At 42.2% G+C, this 18,619-nt stretch overlaps 1 protein-coding gene across 1 annotated transcript in view; it reads left to right on the top strand.

Moving 5' to 3' along the window:
* The window catches only part of CPVL (carboxypeptidase, vitellogenic-like), a 162,996-nt gene that overhangs the window by 36,461 nt on the left and 107,916 nt on the right, over positions 1-18,619 (top strand). The window contains exons 3-5 of the mRNA XM_006832276.1: positions 8,790-8,904; positions 10,198-10,256; positions 12,205-12,284. Of these exons, the coding sequence (XP_006832339.1) occupies positions 8,790-8,904; positions 10,198-10,256; positions 12,205-12,284 (254 nt within the window). The remainder of the gene's footprint in view (positions 1-8,789; positions 8,905-10,197; positions 10,257-12,204; positions 12,285-18,619) is intronic.

The following is an 18,619-nucleotide window of genomic DNA, read 5'->3' on the forward strand; positions in this document are numbered from 1 at the left end:
TCAGCTGGACGCTTCACTCTCCGCTCTAGTCCTCTGTGGCTATGTCACTGACTCTGGGCCCAAGAGTCCCCAGGTCTTGCCACACTGCTGACCGACCAGGTCTCCACCCAGGTTCACAAGAGTCTATTGAACGTTGTAGGGTTTAGCTCACAGCTTCACTGCTGTTTTTCCCTCACTTCCCTTTATTGGTGACGAACATGGTCTTAGTCTTAGAAGGGGGTTTGCCCTGAGAGGACCTGACCAATTGCCTTGATGTCACCTGGATGAGCAACTTGCTTGTTCTTGTAGTAATCAGTCAAACTGCTGTTATTGTTTTGTATTTTTCCTGTCAGTCTTTCTTTCAAGAAGTATCTTCTGTCCTTCTAGCCATTCCAGGCTGGTCTGCTTGTCCTTTCAAGTGGAAATTTCCCACCTCAGAAGATTCTGGATGTGTTTCAGGATTCATCTTCATTTACTTTTATTCTAAAGTAAAAATTGGAGCCTTGGTGGCATGGTGCGTTATGAACTGGACTGCTAAGTGAAAGTTGCTCTGTGGGAGACAGATGAGGCTTTCTGCTTCAGAAGAGGCTGTCTGCTTCCATAAAAATTTACAGAAACTCTATACTGGGTTGCTGTAAGTTGGAAACGAATAGATGGCAGCCAGCCACTCAAGAATTGGTAAAGTTCAGAGGGTCAATGGAAAAGAGAAAGATCCCCAATGGGATGGATCGACACAGTGGCTGCAACGATGGGCTCAAGAAGCGATGATGGTGAGGATGGTGCAGGACCAGGCAGTGTTTTGTTCTGTTATACATTAGGGTCTCTATGAGTGGGAGTCCACTTGACAGCACTTAACAAAGACTTTTCACATATTTGCATGTATAGATATTACATTATGAAACTGTGTGCTGTAATATAAGTCAAACTTGGATTTTCAGCACTGAACACCAAAACCTGGATTTCACAGCAGCACATGACTTTTTGTGTGCTTCATTCTTGATAAGGGCAGTATGAGATCACAGGTTGATTGGCTCATGAAAGTAGAAAGATGTTTGCGTGGGGTTTTAAAAACAGGCTTCTTCAAGGGTTGTTGAGCCTCATTCCCCTCCTACAGTAAAGTGAATTGGAGGAGCAAGGTCAGCTGAGGTTGGAGGTGTGTATGCAGATCTCTTATTATTTTAACATTCCAAGAATGCAGTGGCCTGTGCTTCAAAGTGGCACAATAATAAAGATGTTTGGCACCGAGGTATTTGACTTGACTTTGTAGTGTGGCCTCTCAGGGTCAGGTTGTTTTTCTGAGAGCCGGCGCGGTCATTGTGCCAGGTCACAGGAAGAGACATGAAAGGCAAGGAGAGGATAGGGTGGGGACCGGAGTGCAGGGGCATTGGAGTCAGGGCAGGCTCTCCACCCATCTCACAGGTTCTCAGCCCTGCCTGTACAAGGTAATCACCTGGAAAGTTTTCAAAAATGACTGATGCCTGCCCTACTCCAGACCATCGTGGAAGTTAGGCCTGGGCAGGAGTAGTTTTCACAATGCTCCATGTTACCTGACTGTGCAGCCAAGGTTGAGAATCCTAGGCACATCCTCCAGGGACTCACAAGGTCTTGTTTCTGCTCCCAGGGGCTCACATTCCCAGAGCTCTGGGATGAACAGAGATTCTATATAACCAGATTTGATTCTTTTTTCCACCTCCAATAATGTAGAAGTCGTGATGGTGCTGTGGGTTGGAACTGGGGTGCTAACTGAAAGGTCAGCTGTTCAAACCCACCAGCCAATCCAAGAGAGAATGATGAGGCTATCTCCTCCCATAAAGATTTATAATTTTGGAAAACACAGAATGCCACTGTGAGATGAAATTTACTTGACGGCATAAGTATAAGGAGCCCTGGCTGAGCAATGGTTAAAAGCTAGATAGCTATCCAAAAAGTTGGTGGTTGGAACCCACCCAGCCAATCAGTGGGGAAAAGGCCTGATGACCTGCTTCTGTAAAGTCTGGTTGTTGTTGTTACGTGCCACAGAGTCGGTTCCTACCACCACCTAGAAAACCCCATGGGGCAGTTCTACTCTGTCACATGGGTTAGTATAGGTTGAAAATGCACTCCATGGCACCTAACAATAACAAGTAATTATGAAAGTCAAAAAGTATTTCTACAAAATCATAGAAAACATTGATTAAACAAAAATATAAAAATGTGAAGCTATCATTTCTTGACCTACCCTCCATCTAGGTTTTGTTCCAGAGGAGAACATGAATTCAAACATGTTCTATATTATTGTTCAATGCCATTGAGTTTGAGTCAGTTCCAACTCATAGCCACCTTGTACAGGGATTCCAAGGAGCAGCTGGTGGGTTTGATGTGGTTGGCAGTCCAATGTTAAACCTACAGCAATACACCAGAGACCCACTTATTAAGCCTTAAACATAACAGAGACAGGACAAAGACAATCATCAGGATGAAGGAAGCCATCCATCTTCAGCCTGAGACCAAGGTAGAGTCAATGAGTTCATGGTCCTGGGACTAATTATAGATGAAAGAAAACAAAGGAAATCATTACAAAATCATGATTGGTAGCAGATCACAGGTGGCAGTATAGACGCAAGGAAAGGACGGCGATAAGGATGTGTACACAACTGGAGACTGACAAAGTTTACAGGATTGGCTCTGGGGCTTTGACCCCCTGGCTAGGTGATGATCAGGGTATGTCTCATGTCCATGTAGCTCTGAGTCCTAGCCACCAGGACCCCCAAACTTTTAGATTGTTGTTGTACTTAAATGCCATCAAGTCAGTCAACAAGTGGTTATTTTCAGTAAATTATCGGAACCAACTCAACAGCATTTAACAACAACAACAAGAAAACAAACAGGTGTCAGAGATGGCGGCCCACTGAAGTGCTTTGAATGTGTGTTGCTCTCTAAAGCTCTACCAATAATGTACTATGCCACTGTCCTTCCTCCTGACTCTCAGGAGTCACATGTGGGACATTGGATTAATGACTATTAGCTTTTCACTCAGTTCAAAATACTGCTGGCAACAACCTTTGGTTGGTCTTCTTTACTTTTGAACAGGTTTGATGCTCTGGAGGGATTTCGTTTAGAGCCCTTCTAACTCCCTATGATCTCATTAACACAACAAAAGAAAACTAGTATTTCCAAACAGAGTTACATTCATAGGTATGGAAGCTCAGACTTCAACATATCTGGTGGGTCACAGTTCAGTCCAAAACATTCTGCTATCCAACAACAGCTGTAAAAGCCTGTCTTTGATTTAAGTTTTTCCTGCTTCCACTACATCTTTTGACTTCACAGATGTTTGCAACCCTTGAAGCAGCAAGATTAACCAAAGAAAAATGGACAAAGGAAGCTATGGGTCAAAAGAGCAAGGACAAAAAGCACCAAACCACTCATCCGTATTCTCTCACAGATTCTTCAAATTAAAATTGTCAATGAATTCCTAGACTGCATCTATTGTATTAATAACTAATATTTGTATAACTTGCTCCATGCTGATCACTGTGCTTAAACGAAAATTAATTCCTTTAATTTTCTCAGCAACCATGTAATGTAAGGTACTAGTCTAAAACCCCAAACCAAACCCACAGCCATCTAGTCAGCCCACATTGTTGTTGTTGTTAAGTGTCGTTGAGTAGGTTCCAACTCATAGCAACTCTGTATAGGGCTTCTAAGGAGCTTGAACCACCGACATTGCAGTTCAAACTGACCTTGCAGTCCGGCACATTTACCTACAATGCCACACCAGGACTTACCCTATATAGGGTTTCTGAAACTCTAAATTTTTATGGGAGCAGACAGCTTTAATTTTCTCCCATGGAGCTGCTGGTGGATTTAATCTACTGACCTTGTGGTTAGCAGTGCCGTGTTTATTCTACAGTGTCACTATTATTAGGATGCTCTTGGTGATCCCCATTTTACAAGTAGCAAAGCTGAGGTCCAGAGAGCTCAGCTAAGTTTCTCTGAATCACACAGCTGGCGGATAGTAAAGCCAGGATTTGAACCCAAGCACTTTTGGGCCAGAGCTCATATGTTTAGCCGTTTTACTGTGCTGGGAGCCTTGTGTGGTGCTATGGGTTAATGCACTACACTGCAAGGTCGGTTTGAACTACAAGGTTGGCATTTCAAGTTCACCAGTCACTCCTTGGAAAGCCTATACAGAGTTGCTATGAGTCGGCACTTAACAACTACAATACTGCACTGACTCTTTGAGCTAGAGCCATACTTATTTGGGTTTCTAGTCTGACTCAGGGATTGCACCATTTTCTGTGTTCCCTTCATTATAATGGTTTCCTGTGCTTTTATCATATATGCTAAGCAATGAGTAAAGTATTGGGCTGCTAAGTGAAAAGTCAGCCAGTGGTTCAAACCCACTAGCTGCTCTTTGAGAGAAAGATGAGACAATCTGCTTCCGTAAAAATGCGTAGCTTCAGAAATACAAAGGAGCAGTTCTGCCGTGCCCTGCAGGGCTTCTAAGAGTTGGAATAGACTTGGAAACAGTGAGTTTGTTTGTTTGTTTATTGTGGGGGGACACAGTGGTGTAGATAGCATTGTCTGCAGGGCGTAATGGATATTATTTCACTTAATTCCTTACTAGATTGGCAGGTCTTTCTTCCTAGTATCTGTTAGTCTTTATGCTCCACTGAAAGCTGCCCAACATGGGTGAGCCTGCTGATACTTGAAATGCTAGTGGCATAGTTTCTAGTATCAGAGCAACATGCAAGTCACCACAGTATCGTAAACGGACAGCAGGTAGCAATCTACTTTGGAAAATTAGTCACTGACACCCTTATGGATGACAACAGAACACTATCGGATATAATGCTGGAAGATGAGCCCTTGAGGCTGGAAGGCTCTCAGAATACACAGTGGCTGCAACAATGACCTTGAACCTGCCAGCCACGTGAGGGTGAGGATGGTGCAGGGCCAGACAGCATTTCGTTCTGTTACACATGGGGTCACCACAAGTCGGCACAGACTTGATGGAACTAACAATAGTGGCGGTTCCTTAGCGCTTGAGTGTGCGTCCTGGAGGCCCTTCTCCAATTCACAGCAATTCTTGGCACCGTCCTGTTTCAGCAAGTTCTCATTGGCCCTTTCCCAAACTGCTAAAGACTCTATGGCAAACTTTGGGTGGCTGGAGAAGAGAAATCCCTCTACCTTCTCTGTCCTCATGGCTAGTTGTTGTGAAGTACCGTCGAGTTGGTTCTGATCCATAGTGACCTTGTATAGGGTTTCTGAGGAGCCACTGGTGAGCCTGAACTGCTGACCTTGCTGTTCAAATGGCTTTGCAGTCGGGTGCATTAACTCACAGCGCCACACCAGGACTCCCTCATGGCTAGAGTCTTTTCCAATCCATCTCCTTCCAAATTCTTGGCTGTTGTTGTTTTGGCTTCAACTCACAGCAACCCTGTATAGGATCTCCAAGGAGTGACTGGTATGTTTGAACCGCCGACTTTGTGGTTCAAACTGACAGTGCGGTCCAGTGTTCATCCTACAGCATCACACCAGGGCTATGTTATCCCAAATCATCCCCCACTGAGTTCATCCTGCCTTCTTTCTGCAACCTTCTTAACCATCCAGGCAGGTGGAGCCAAGCCACTGGGCCTTCCACCAAAACACTGACTTCCACCAAAACACTGGCTGGGTTAAGAGGCTGCAAGATTTCCTTCTGGGTTGGAGCAATCAGATCCTTGTTTGCTGAGTCCAGATGGCTGAGCATTAAATGAGGGTCATGCCACTGCTTTTAGTCTAGTGAAGACCAAGGGAAGTTTCTTTCAGATGGCTCTGGAGGGTTTGCACTAGGGCCATGCTACCTCCTCATTCAACCTTCTCCTCCCAATACTTTGCTGTGTGGCATTTCCCCTGCCATCTGCAGCCTTGTTCTTTGTTCCTTCTCAGCCTTTGGGCTTCCAGACCTCACTGATGCCCTCCCTGGTCATTTCCTCCTTCTCAACCCTCAGCTACTCTCTCAACATCACCCTTTTCAGCTCCTTTCTACACTCATGATTCAATTGGTATTGCTGTGTTCACTAATTGCTTGTATTCCCTGTGAAAGTGGATGCTTTCAGAGGACAGGAAGTTTTCTTTTCCAATAACTGCTATACTCTTTCTTGTCTCTAGCTTGGTGACTGTCCATATTAAACTAGCTGAGGTCAAGCTACTTCAATTCATGGGGTGTGTCAGAGTAGAATCATACTCCAAAAAGTTTTCAATGGCTTATTGTTCTTTTTTGTCTTTGAAACTTTTTATTGTGAGTTGAGTCAAGGTTTACAGAGAAGATCATCAGTTTTAATTCAACAAATCATGCACTTTGTTTCATCTCAATGATTGCCATCCCCTGCACACAACAATAGTTATTCTGCTTTCTCCCTGGGGTTCCTAGTTCCATTCTACCCTCCTTCTCATCCCTCCTCAACTTTGTCCTTAGGTAAAGTTGGCCCTTTTGATCTTGAGTGGTTGACCATTCATTCCCTGGTGGACATACCTGACTAGTGTTGTTGTCCCTCACCCCCCTATATACCCTCACCCCCTACTGCATGGCTGAACATTGGGCTATGAAGGATGAGTTCCATTTTAGACCTGAAGGGTGACTGAGGGTCATAGTCTTGAGTTTCTCCCATCTCTTTCTGATCAGTAAATCTGATTACCTTTTTATAATTTTGAGGTTTTATAATTTTGAGGTTTGTTCCACAGTTTCTCCTCCTCTGCCCAGGACCTTCTAATGTGATTCCTTTCAGAATATTTGGGAGTGGAAGTTGGACACCATCTAGTTCTTCTGGTCTCAGATTCATGATGTCTACACACTCCCTTGACCCACTGCATCTTGGTCCCAAGCACTTTCAGTTCTCATCACTCATCTTTCTTCTGCACAAGGAGAGACCAAGAGTTCCACCTTAGGTGGCTACTCATGAGCTTTTAAAATCCCAGTTGCTATGAACCAAAGTTGATGTAGAACATTGACTTGTGGACTCTGTTAGGTCAGTTGACCATGGTGTCCCTTGAGACTGTGGTCCTGAGCCCCCAGGCCCAGCAACTCATTACCTTAAGATGTTTGGTAATATCTAAAAAGTTTTCCTCATTTTGTCAATGACTGAATTTTCCAATGTAGTTTGTCAGGTGTTTCTTTCCAGGTAGTTCTGGGTGGACTCAAAACTCCAGTCTCTTGATTCTCAGGTGAATGTGTTAGCTGTTTGCTCCCAGGTACTTAGCCTATATTCCATTTGATGGCCCTCTGGTATCAAACTGATTCTGGCTCACCGTGATCCTACGGAGCAGAGTAGATGTGTTCTTTAGGGGTTCTGAGGCTGCAAAAAAAAGATGAGTCGACAGCCTCATCTTTCCCCAAGAAGCGGTTGAAGGTTTTGAACTGCCCACTTTGTGGTTAGCAGCCCAATGCTTAACCTACTGTGACAACAAAGTTCTTTAGCTGCTCAATAAGTATTTGCTGAATGAAGGAATTAGAGACCTCTTTGTCAGGGAGGGTGATGATGGTATTGATATATCTGGCCTATGGACCTTTTCTGATACATGTCTCCCCACCTCCTAAATAAATACACATCTATTTTAGGGGTTTTCTGGCTGCTATTGACATTGGCAAAATGGCTTAGGGCTTGTTGTCTTCTCCTCAGCTCCCTTGTGTTGCATGGCTTTACTGGTATCCCTGTGAACATCTCCTTAGTGAATTCAATCAGAAACACAGTTGGGGCTCTCAGTGAAGGAAGGCGTAGGTAATGAAAATAATGGATTTTTGTTGTGCCTTTATCGGAGCCATGTAGGTCAACTGGAAGAGCCCCCAAAAGTTTAAATAGTGAATGTATATATAAATGTATATATAAACGGCACACCAGGCCGTATGCGAAGCACCTGATGGCCTATGAAACTAAGCTTCTACATTCAAGGAATTTTCTGGGTATTGGTGAGAAAAGACGTAACTACTCAAGATAGACACTTAGCATTGTTGTTGTTGCTAAGTGCCATCCAGTTGGTTCCGACTCACAGCAACCCTGTAAAGGGTTTCCGAGGAGTGGTTGGTAAGCTTGAACCACCTACCTTGCGGTTCAAACCAACATTGCAGTTAAGTGCATTAACCCACAGCACCACACCGGCAGATTATGATTCAAAACAATAGGTTTATTGCAGGGTGATGGGCATATTATTATAGTGTACTGGCTGGTTGGTTCTGACTCATAGTGACCCTATATAGGGTTTCCTAGAGTGGCTGGTGTGTTTGAACTACTGACCTTGCGATTGATAGACCAATAATTCTCATACAGTGCCACACCAGTACTCACTAAGACAATACTCAAATGCATCGCAATCAAGTTGGTTCCAACTCATAGTGACCGCCCTGTAGAGGGTTTCCGAGGCTATCATTTTTTCTTTTTTTTTTTCCTTAAATGTTTTATTGTGAATTATGTGATAGTTTACATGGGAAAACATTAGTTTTATATTCATTCTATCGTATATTGTCTCATTGCCATGGTTACAATCCCCTCCATGCAATCCTTCCCCCGTAACCCCCAGGTCTTCAGCACACAGTCGCTCTCCCTCTCTGGAGGCTATCAATCTTTACAGGAGCAGAAAACCTCATCTTTTTCCCATGGAGCAGCCAGTGGTTTGAACTGCCAACTTTGTGGTTAGCCGTCTAGTGCTTAGTCTACACTGTTCCTAACGGAGAGTGGTTCTTGAGTCTGGGAAGGTTTACTCAAGACCTCAGGAGACAGGATTTAGGTCTGTTTATTAGCATGTATTCTGTAGACTCAGCGAGCGGTCACTGGTTTTTCTGTCCTCTCTAGGTACAGCCAGCTGATGCTCCAGTAGTTCTCTGGCTACAGGGAGGGCCCGGAGGTTCTTCGATGTTTGGTCTCTTTGTGGAACATGGACCTTATGTTGTCACAAGTAACATGACCTGTAAGTATTGCCCCGACTACATTTTTCCTATGGAGAACTGTTTATCTGAACCTTATATCTGCTCCAGAAATAATTTAGAGTAAACACAGCACCACTAGGAATAGCTTACCAGTTCCAGATTATCAAAACACAAGTTTCTGGCAATGTTTCTGGAAGAAGGAGGAGCAATCGGGTGAATGTCTTGACTGGGCTGCTTTCTTTTTTGAAATTTGGGTGAAAGGTGCTAAGCCATTTTCTGGGAGTCTATATTGCTGACTCAAGCAATCTTAATAATGGGAACAGTTGGTATTTATTACTATTTGGGAGAGCTCTCTTGTGTGGGATTAATGGGTGGAATTATATCTGCAATTATTCACACGAACTGAACACTTTATGGTTCAGTCACATAAATGGTCTGATATTTTGGAAGCATGATACTTCCAAGTATTAGGTTTGGGGTAAACAGTAGACTGGAGACAGAACAACCCAGGCTTACCACCATCTCATTTTTTCACTTGGTGCCAATGGTTTACTTTTCCTGGGTCAGAATTTGGACTACGAACCAGTGTGTGACTCAGTATAAAACGCTTCTTTGCCAGTTTTGCTGAAGTGGTTGTTCTCTTCAGCTTTCGACAGGAAGACAAGAATTCAAGGAGACTGGATATTAAAACAAAACAAAAAAACAATCCCATGGTCATAGAATCGATTCCCACTTATGTTGACTTCATGCATTTCAGAGTACATCTACTCCACAGGGTTTTGTTGCCTGTATCTTTATAGGGGGAGCATGGTGGATCTGTAGAATAAGTGAACCATAAGGTTGGAGGTTCGAGGCCACCAGCCACTCTGAGAGGGATGGATGAGGCTTCCTGCTCCTGCAAAGCTTTACAGCCTCAGAACCCTGTATAGGTTTGAGTTGGGACTGACTCAACAGCACTTAACAACAACACAGCTTTGCTGAAGCCAGGTCTTCCTTGTGTGGCATCACTGGGTGGGTCTGAACCACAATCTTTAGTTTAATACTTGAGTGTAAACTGTTTGCACTACACAGACCTATTGGACTGGACAGATGGGGGATTATTACATAGGTGTGTGTTCATTTATACAACAAATATTTGTTGCCAAGCTTCAGCTTCAAAGTAGAATCCCGCTGGGTTGGGGAAGAAAAAGGAGAGCCTTAAGGCAATGGGGCCTACTCCCTGCTGTGAGAGTGTGAAGCAGTACCGGAAGGGACACTAAGAGATGGGACAAGGACAGGTGGACCTATCCATTTTATTTATAACACAGACTCAGACCTCTTCTTTATTTTAATAGTGCGCACCAGAGACTTCCCTTGGACCACCACGTTTTCTATGCTTTACGTTGATAATCCAGTGAGTATACAAGACCTATTTGCAATACCAGTGTTGGCTTTTCTTGTCTTATTTTTCTTTTTATTATGTATATTTTTTCAAAGGTATTCAGCTTTTATTATTTTTCTTTTTAAAATAACGTTTAATTTATACAATTAAAACCACCTTAAGAGCTAGCTGTTCTGTTTGCATGCATTAACCTATCTGAGTTTGGGGATTTAACTGATGCCTTTTCTCCTTTCCTTGAGCTTAATCTTATAAAAACTTTCTGCTCACAGAGCTAAACCCTCCATCCAGTATAAGGGATTAGTTACTTCACACTGCTGATATGGATTCTTCATAATGTGAAGTCTATATATTCGGAACTTCTAATCTTTCAAATAGAGTTCTAGATTTAAAAAGTCTGTTACTTATCACAGAAAGCAGAATGTCCCAACCTGGTGCAAAATGCGGGATTCTTCTTGGGAAGTTCTTCTGAAACTTCTTCCAAAAGCCACAAAACAGGAGACTAACTCTAGATCAGTTCTTATACTTTTGGAATACCATTGCCCCTAATTAATCTAATGTCTCTCACTTGTCACATGGTTCACAAAACAAATAGGAAAACCAAAAAAACCCTCAACATTCTTGTTCCCCAGCATGTTTTGCCAAATTCTTCTTTTAGCTATTCTTTTATCACATATTTAAATCAAAGTTGAATGAAATGCCCTGTTCCTTTGGATGTTTGGGGGAAAAAATTAAAATCTTTACACCTGGCTAGTGGGACATTCCTTATGCAAATGATTGACACAAAATAGCAGCTTCTTGTCTACATTTACTTCTCAGTTTTCTATGAACTTTTGGGGATTAGGAAATATTCATTTTAAATTAGTCACATAAGTATCTTATTTAAAAACCCCCCTATCCACTTATAGGTCATATTTCTTACCAGTACAGAAAAAAAAAAAAAAATGCATAGACAACTATCTCTTATCTCTGCTCTAATATATTTATCAGATGCAAAATGTGAGAGACAAATTGGCAAAACCATGAAAATTCGCTAGGTAAATCATGCTCACAGTTCCCAGAAGGCCACACAGTGGATTGTAGCACCCCACTCCCCCTTGCAATTTGCAAGGGAATAGTAAATTGGAATTGTAGGAGAAGGCTGATGTAGACAAGCAGGGTGGGGTTAGCTAGGGTTTACAGATCTCTGATAGCACAGTGGTTATGAGGCAGGCTGCTAACCCGAAGGCTGCTGCCATAAAGATTTACAACCTCAGAAACACTATGCAGGGTTGCTATGACTCAGAACCAACTCCACAACATACCACCATATACCACCACGACCACCAATTTCCTGGGAGCAGAGCATTCTGAGTAATTCTACAAGGTCAGGGGGCATAGGGGTACCCCTACTTGCTGAATACCAATTCCTGGGGCAATTAGAACAGGGGTCTAGTGGGTCAAGAGAGTGAAAACTTGATTAGGGGAGTGTGTGGAGAGTGAATTTAGTCAGCTGCTCATGAAGGGGAGAGACTGGTACAGTGTCCCAAAACTGGGACAAGACCACATTTAAAGGACACGGCATTTCAGTTCCATCCTAGTGGATGCCTTCTTGTCAGGGCTGAGTAGTACACCCCGCAAACTTCCGACAGAAGAAAACTTGGGGTCACTTGATATGCTAGCAGGGGTCAGGAAAGGTGAATGAGAGGGCCTCTTCCTTAAGTCAACAAATGTGTGGCCGGATCCCCACTTCTGAAGCAGGACAACTGAGACCTGTGCTGTGTTATTTGGACTTTGGGGAAGATAAGACGGACTCCCGCAGCACAGCATCCTCCCGAGAAGGTCACGATATGCATGTGGATGAGGGCAGAGAGAGATCTGAGGTCAGAGGCCTTTGGAACAAGGCCTTTCCTTCCAGGGTGGGCTCTGTGTGAAGGGCTCTGAGGTGTGTGTTTCTATGTTTATACCTGGTTTATTACCTCAGGTTGGCACAGGCTTCAGTTTCACGGATAATCCCCAGGGATACGCAGTTAATGAAGATGATGTGGGAAGAAATTTGTACAGGTAAAACGCCTTGACTCTCTCTTGGCCTTCTTCAGACCAAATGTTTTTCTATTTTGAAAGCAAAATGTCTGATAGTAGAATTGATATGTATTGGTCCTTATAGTCCAATTCAAAAAGATTGTGTAAGGATACTTCTACATGGGGAATACACACACACACACACACACACACACGCAATTGCTTATTTTCTACTTTGTTACAGTCTATATTATTAGTTGCATATGATTGATTATTGTGAAAGTGTTCATCAGAGAGAGTAACAAAAGGTGTAATTTTTCAATTGGTGCCCTTTAAGAAACAAAGAACCAATAGATCTGTTTTGGAAGAAGTGCAGCCATAGTGCTCCTTGAAGGCTAGGATAGCTAAGCTTCGTCTCTCATATTTTGGACATATTGTCAGGAGGGAACAGTCGCTGGAAAAGGATGTCATGCTGGGTAAGATGGAGGGTCAGAGAAAAAGAGAAAGACCTCCAATGAGATGGATCAGCCAGGTGGCATCATTGATGGCGTCAAGTGTGGCAGCGATAGTGAGGTTGGCCCAGGATCTGACATTGTTTCGTTCTGCTGTGCATGGGGTCCCTATGAGTCGGTTCCGACTCAATGGCACCTGACAACAACAACAAAGAAACAAAGCGGAGCAGAATTTTTAGCTAAATTTTATTCTCAAACCTTTCAACCAAATGTTTAGGAACTTAATGTTTACTTTCCAACTTGATACTGAACTTCACATTTTGCCATGAAACATCTTTTCAGATTCATTGGTTTGTTTTCTTTCCCAGGGCTCCTCTTTTTGTGGCCTTCACATGCAACATTTTACTCTCTCTGGCTTCTCTTTTGTGACTTTTTCAGGATGAAATCTTAGCTTGTTTGTTGGACACTTCCTTTTCCCTTTATTTCACAAAATTATACTTATGCTTTTGCTAAAAAAGAAACCTGAAGGAAATATAAAATTCTAAAGTTGATCAAGCAGCATACATATAATTTCTTCCTTTCTTTTTCTTATTCATTATAGCTACTTTTGAACCGCAAGGTCTGCAGTTCAAGCTCACCAGCCACTCCTCAGAAACCCTATACAGGGTTGCTATGAGTTGGAACCAACTCGATGGCACTTAACAACTTTTATTACTTTTTTTTCTCACAGGTAGAGACCTTTTCATTAGGTCAGAATTTTCCAGTGTGTAAAATCCTGGATTACTTTGTATTACTAGGGCCCCATTTGTGCATTATAATAATGAACTGAAAGGGATCCTAGTGGCCAGTGAGGGTTAACTACAAAACCCCAAGCACACACACATAGACACACATACTCACTAGACATTCATTCTGTTAATTACATAGAGAACAAACTCAAACCCCAAAGGTGAAGGTGAACTTAACAGAAACCAGAGTTGTTTGATCTCTGACAAAATCTCCCTATTATTCTCCTTTCTCCCAAGGCAGATGGCTCAGGAGAGAGGATAGAGCAATATCCGGGCATTCTCTCCGTCTCTGCACTGCTGACTCAGAAAAGAATATGGTTGTTGCCTTCTATTCACTTTTATTTTCTATATACCCCATTATTTTCATACTTGCCATTTAGTTCCCTGGTAGGTACATGCCTGAGGTCCTAGCCTATGGCTTCCAGGTACCCTGACTCCTTGAAGCAGATTTGCAGCTCCTCTCAGGGGTCCCCTTACCTTCCCCCTGGTTTTTCAACTTCTAGTTTCCCTCCACAGACATTAACAGTGATGATTGTCCCCACACGTTGAAAGGCACCATGTCTTTTTCATTTAACACTGTGTACTCTCATTCTCCGGAACCTCTGCCTCCCCCACAACCCTCTTATGGCTTCAATCCAAACAAGCTCAGTTGTTTAACTAGCAAACACCCAGAGGGCGGAGGTTCTGTATTAAAGAAATGCATCAAGTCCTCTCTGAAGCCAGAGCTTTGCAACGCCCCCACTCATTTTCTGTCTGTCTACCACCCCTCCCCCAAAGACAGTTCCTGCTTCCAGATGACCCTCTGTGCGGATATTTACTGCTGACATGTGGTTCATCTCCTCTTGCATGACATGTAAAGGGAACCTATTTCAAAGCGTCCATTGTTTATAGCTGTTTCAGTGTTTTTTGCTTCAGGCTTTTAGAGCTGGAAAATAGCTAATCAAGGGTAGTGCAGAAAACTGATTTCAGCTGTTTGCTTTATAGTTTACAATATTTATTTCCCTTTGTGACTGCATTCTTCTCTCCAGCTGTCCAGATGGGTGTCTGGAATAAGAAGGTAGCTTTGAAACCTGAAAATGGGCTACTGCAGGTTTCAAGTATAGAACTTTTTCTTCCTGTGAAAACCATCTTTCTTTTTTTCTGAAAATCTCATTCCTTTTGACTATGAAAAGTGCATGGGTGTAAGGAATAGACCTGCATAGAAGCATCTAGTATTCACATTTATGCAGGGGCTTCTTTGTGTGTAGAAATACAAATTGTTCACTCACAAGATGTTTAACTTTTCCAAAAGATATCTTTTTATGGTGAGTTGGGTGAAAGTTTATAGAGTAGATCATCAATTTTACATTCAACAACTCCTACACATTGCATTTCATCTCATTGATTGTATGAGATCAGTGTAACATAGCTAATCCCACATTCTCCTTGTGTTTCCTATTTCTAATCCCTCTTCATTTCTAACTCTTCTGAATTTGGGATAATACTGTCCTTTTAAGGAGCCTCTGGTAGCATAGTGTTTATGAATAGGACTGCGAACCACAAGGTCAACAGCTCGGAACTACCAGCTGTTCCACGGGAGAAAGATGAGGCTTTCTGCTCCTGTAAAGATTTACAGTCTTGGAAACCCTATACTGGGTCACTATGCGTTGGAACCGACTCCACGGCACATAGGCACCACCACTGCCCTTTTGGTCTCAAATATTTGATTCTTCACTCTCACTCTCACTCTCTCTCTCTCTCTTTAATTGGCTATCTAGAATATGCTCTTGAGCAGTTGTGCGTCTCTGGTTTCAGGAAAAAGAAATGACTAACTTTGATTTGGTGTATATTAGCTCTATTTATTGGTAGCCAGCCACTGTTCTTGGTATTGGTGATACAACAGTGAACAAGCCTGCTTATAGTCTAGTAGAGAGCCTAAGGCTATTTTCTTAATAACCAAATGGAAATACTCCTATTGTAGTAAAATGGGAAGTAACATGTGTTGCTAAACCAAGCTTCTGAACAATGTAACTATGAAATAGTTTCATATATTATACAAGAAAGAGTTGAGGCAAGGTGGTGGAGTAGGCAGATGCATTGAGCCAACCCTCTAAAACAAAGCCAACCCTCTACAACAGAGTGTAACAGATACAGATGGCAACCCTAGAACCCCGAGCATCAGGGCACAGGGCAAAGAGGTGGATTGAGTGCAGACTAGAAGAGGGAGCTGAACAGGAGCAGCCAGAGAAAAGTAAAACGGGCGGGCTGTGGGCTGCCTGGAACAGAGAGGCCATCTTGGGCTTTTGTGAGCTGCTATCAATACAGTGGCCTGCAGGAACAGGTCACAGATGGAGGTTGGCAGTGGGTGATTACAATTCTCCCTTGTTTCCATGCCCTTTTGGTAGTTGGGGACAGCAGCCAGTGGTATCCCTTCTGTCACAGCCTCTGCTCTGCCTACGACCACGGGCCTGGCATAACACCCTTGCTTCTGGAGGCCTGTGAAACCTGCTCCAAATTCCTCTACACAAACAGTAAATGGAGAACTGTGTTCATGCTTCCGGTCTTTATCACATTCACCAGAAGACAGGTGGTGAGTGCCTGGGAGCACACCACTCTCCAATCATCAGTCAAATATAAATACGATACCACAGTGTCTCATTGAAAACAGACAAGTTCACCATACACAAAGAAACAAGACAGACTGCCTCAAACTAGTGACCAAAATACAGAGTCAGAAAACGTAACACTAGAAATAGTATCAGAACTACCTGATCAGAAATTAAAAGAATGTTAATTAGGCAACTTCATTGAATTGAAAGAATGATCGAGAAAACTGCATATGAAATCAAGGAAAACTTGGACAAAATTTTAGAAGAATTCAGGAAACAAACTGACAAAATCAATGAAAAACCATACAAAAACAGCAACCAGAGACCCAGAAGATTATCACTAAAACTTCATAAGTAGCTAATGTACTGAAAGGGCAGAGAAGTTGAATTCCATCAATGGAAGACTGAATTAATGAATTTAAAGAAAACTCTCAGTATGCATTTGCCAGAGGAACAATCAGAAAAAATAACAACAACAACAAAATAATCCAAACAAAGACTAAGATTTATGTGGGATACTATCAAGAGGAAAAACTTACGTGTGATTGGAATTCCAGAATAGGAAGAGACAAAAAAACAACAACAACAACAAAAAAACAAACACATAGAGAATATTGTCCAAAAGTTGTTGGAAGAAAACTTCCCTAACATCACAAAAGACAAGAAAATAGCCATTCAAGAAGTTGAATTAACTCCAAACAGGACAGACCCTAAAAGAAAAACACCAAGACTTATTATAAATCAAACTTTTCTAAACCAAAGAAAAGGAAACAAATCTGAGAGCAGTTCAGGAAAAACAAAAAGTTATCTAAAAAGTAGAAGAAACACTAAGCTTAAGCTCTGATTTCTCAGTAGAAGCCATGCATGCAGGAAGACAACGGAATGACATATATAAAACTCGAAAAGAAAGAAAATTGCAAACCAATAATCCAGCAAAATTGTCCATCAAATATGATGGCAAAATTAGGTCATTTTCAGATAAGCAAAGATTAAAACAATTTGTAAAAGCCAAAGCAACCTTACAAAAACTACTAAAGGAAGTTCTTTGGACAGAGAACCAACAATAGCAGACAACAACCCGAGACTAACATACATGACAATATCACCCAGACTGGACCCAGATATGGAAGTATTCAAAGAAAAACAGGCCTACAACACCGAAAACAGTCTTATAGATACAGTTGCAGAATGTCAACAAAAACATAAAGTAAAAAGAGGGAATAAGGTGTGGCAACATCAATGAATTGAGAAAGAATGATTGAGAAAACAGCAGATGAAATCAAGGAAAACATGGACAAAACTTCAGAAGAATTCAGGAAACAGACAAAATCAATGGAAAAATGGGAACCATACAAAAACAGCAACCAGAAACCCAGAAGATTAACACTAATACTTCAGAAATAGGTAATGCTATAGTGGGATAATTGTGCTGGACTACAAAGTTGGTTTGAACCACATGGTCGGCGGTTCAAGCTCACCAGCCGCACCTTGGAAATACAGGGACGCTATGGGTTGGAACAGACTTGGCAGCACTTAACAACAAGAATGTAGATAAAGAATTTCCAAATGGAGAGGAAATTGAGTAGATTTCAAGAAAAAAAAAACCTAAAAAAAATAAATAAATAAACTTGACTGTAACCCTTAAAACTAAGCCAAACCTTACTCCTAGGCCTTAGGCCAACCCATTTCCTTACCCGTAACACTGAGTCTAGTCCTAACCATAACCCTAACACTTAACAAATTCCTAGATCTAGCCTAGATCTAGCTATATAGTCTTAACCCGGACCCTCACTCCTTCTTCCTACCTGCCTGTCCCACCATCAAACACACACACACACACACACACACACACACACACACACACACGCATTGCATTAAGTATGAGGGGCAGAGAAAATCATGACTTGGCCAAATTCAGCGTAGAAGGTACAGAGAGGACGTCTCCTTCCATTTGGTTCACAGAAAAACAACCTCCAAGATTCCTGTTGCTGAGCCTGTGTTAATCAAATGGTTGGTGACTAAAGAATACACCTTCCTTTGCTTTTATTGGTCTGGAGTTTTTGCTTATATCCTTTTAACCTCAATTCTTGTGAATGCCTCTTTGATAGTTATAGTTCTGACTCCATTAGAATTGGCCAATGTCTAATGTTCTTTGGCTTTATAGGGAAAGATTCTACTTTCTCTGACCTGTCCCTACCAACTTCCCTTTATAAAAAAACATCTAAAGGATCATTTTTCTCCTAATCATTCTCTCATGGATTCTCTGTGTTTTTCTGCTGCCCTTCATGTACCTTTCTGTGCCAAGAAGCTTTTGCTAAAATTCCACTTATTAGACAAGGTTTTGGCACAATGCCAACAAGATAGCAAATGGTGTCACCTACAGAGAGATGCTTCCTCTGCTGCAAAGCTCTTACATGTGAATAAATACAAAGAGTATACACCCACATACTCATGAAAACACATGCATACACACCTATATATGTGTGTACTGCATATGATGTGGACTCCTGGTGTGGTGCTGTAGGATCAACACTGGACTGCGAACCACA

The sequence above is a fragment of the Chrysochloris asiatica genome, unplaced genomic scaffold, assembly GCF_000296735.1.
Source record: "Chrysochloris asiatica unplaced genomic scaffold, ChrAsi1.0 scaffold00006, whole genome shotgun sequence".
Taxonomy (NCBI): domain Eukaryota; kingdom Metazoa; phylum Chordata; class Mammalia; order Afrosoricida; family Chrysochloridae; genus Chrysochloris; species Chrysochloris asiatica.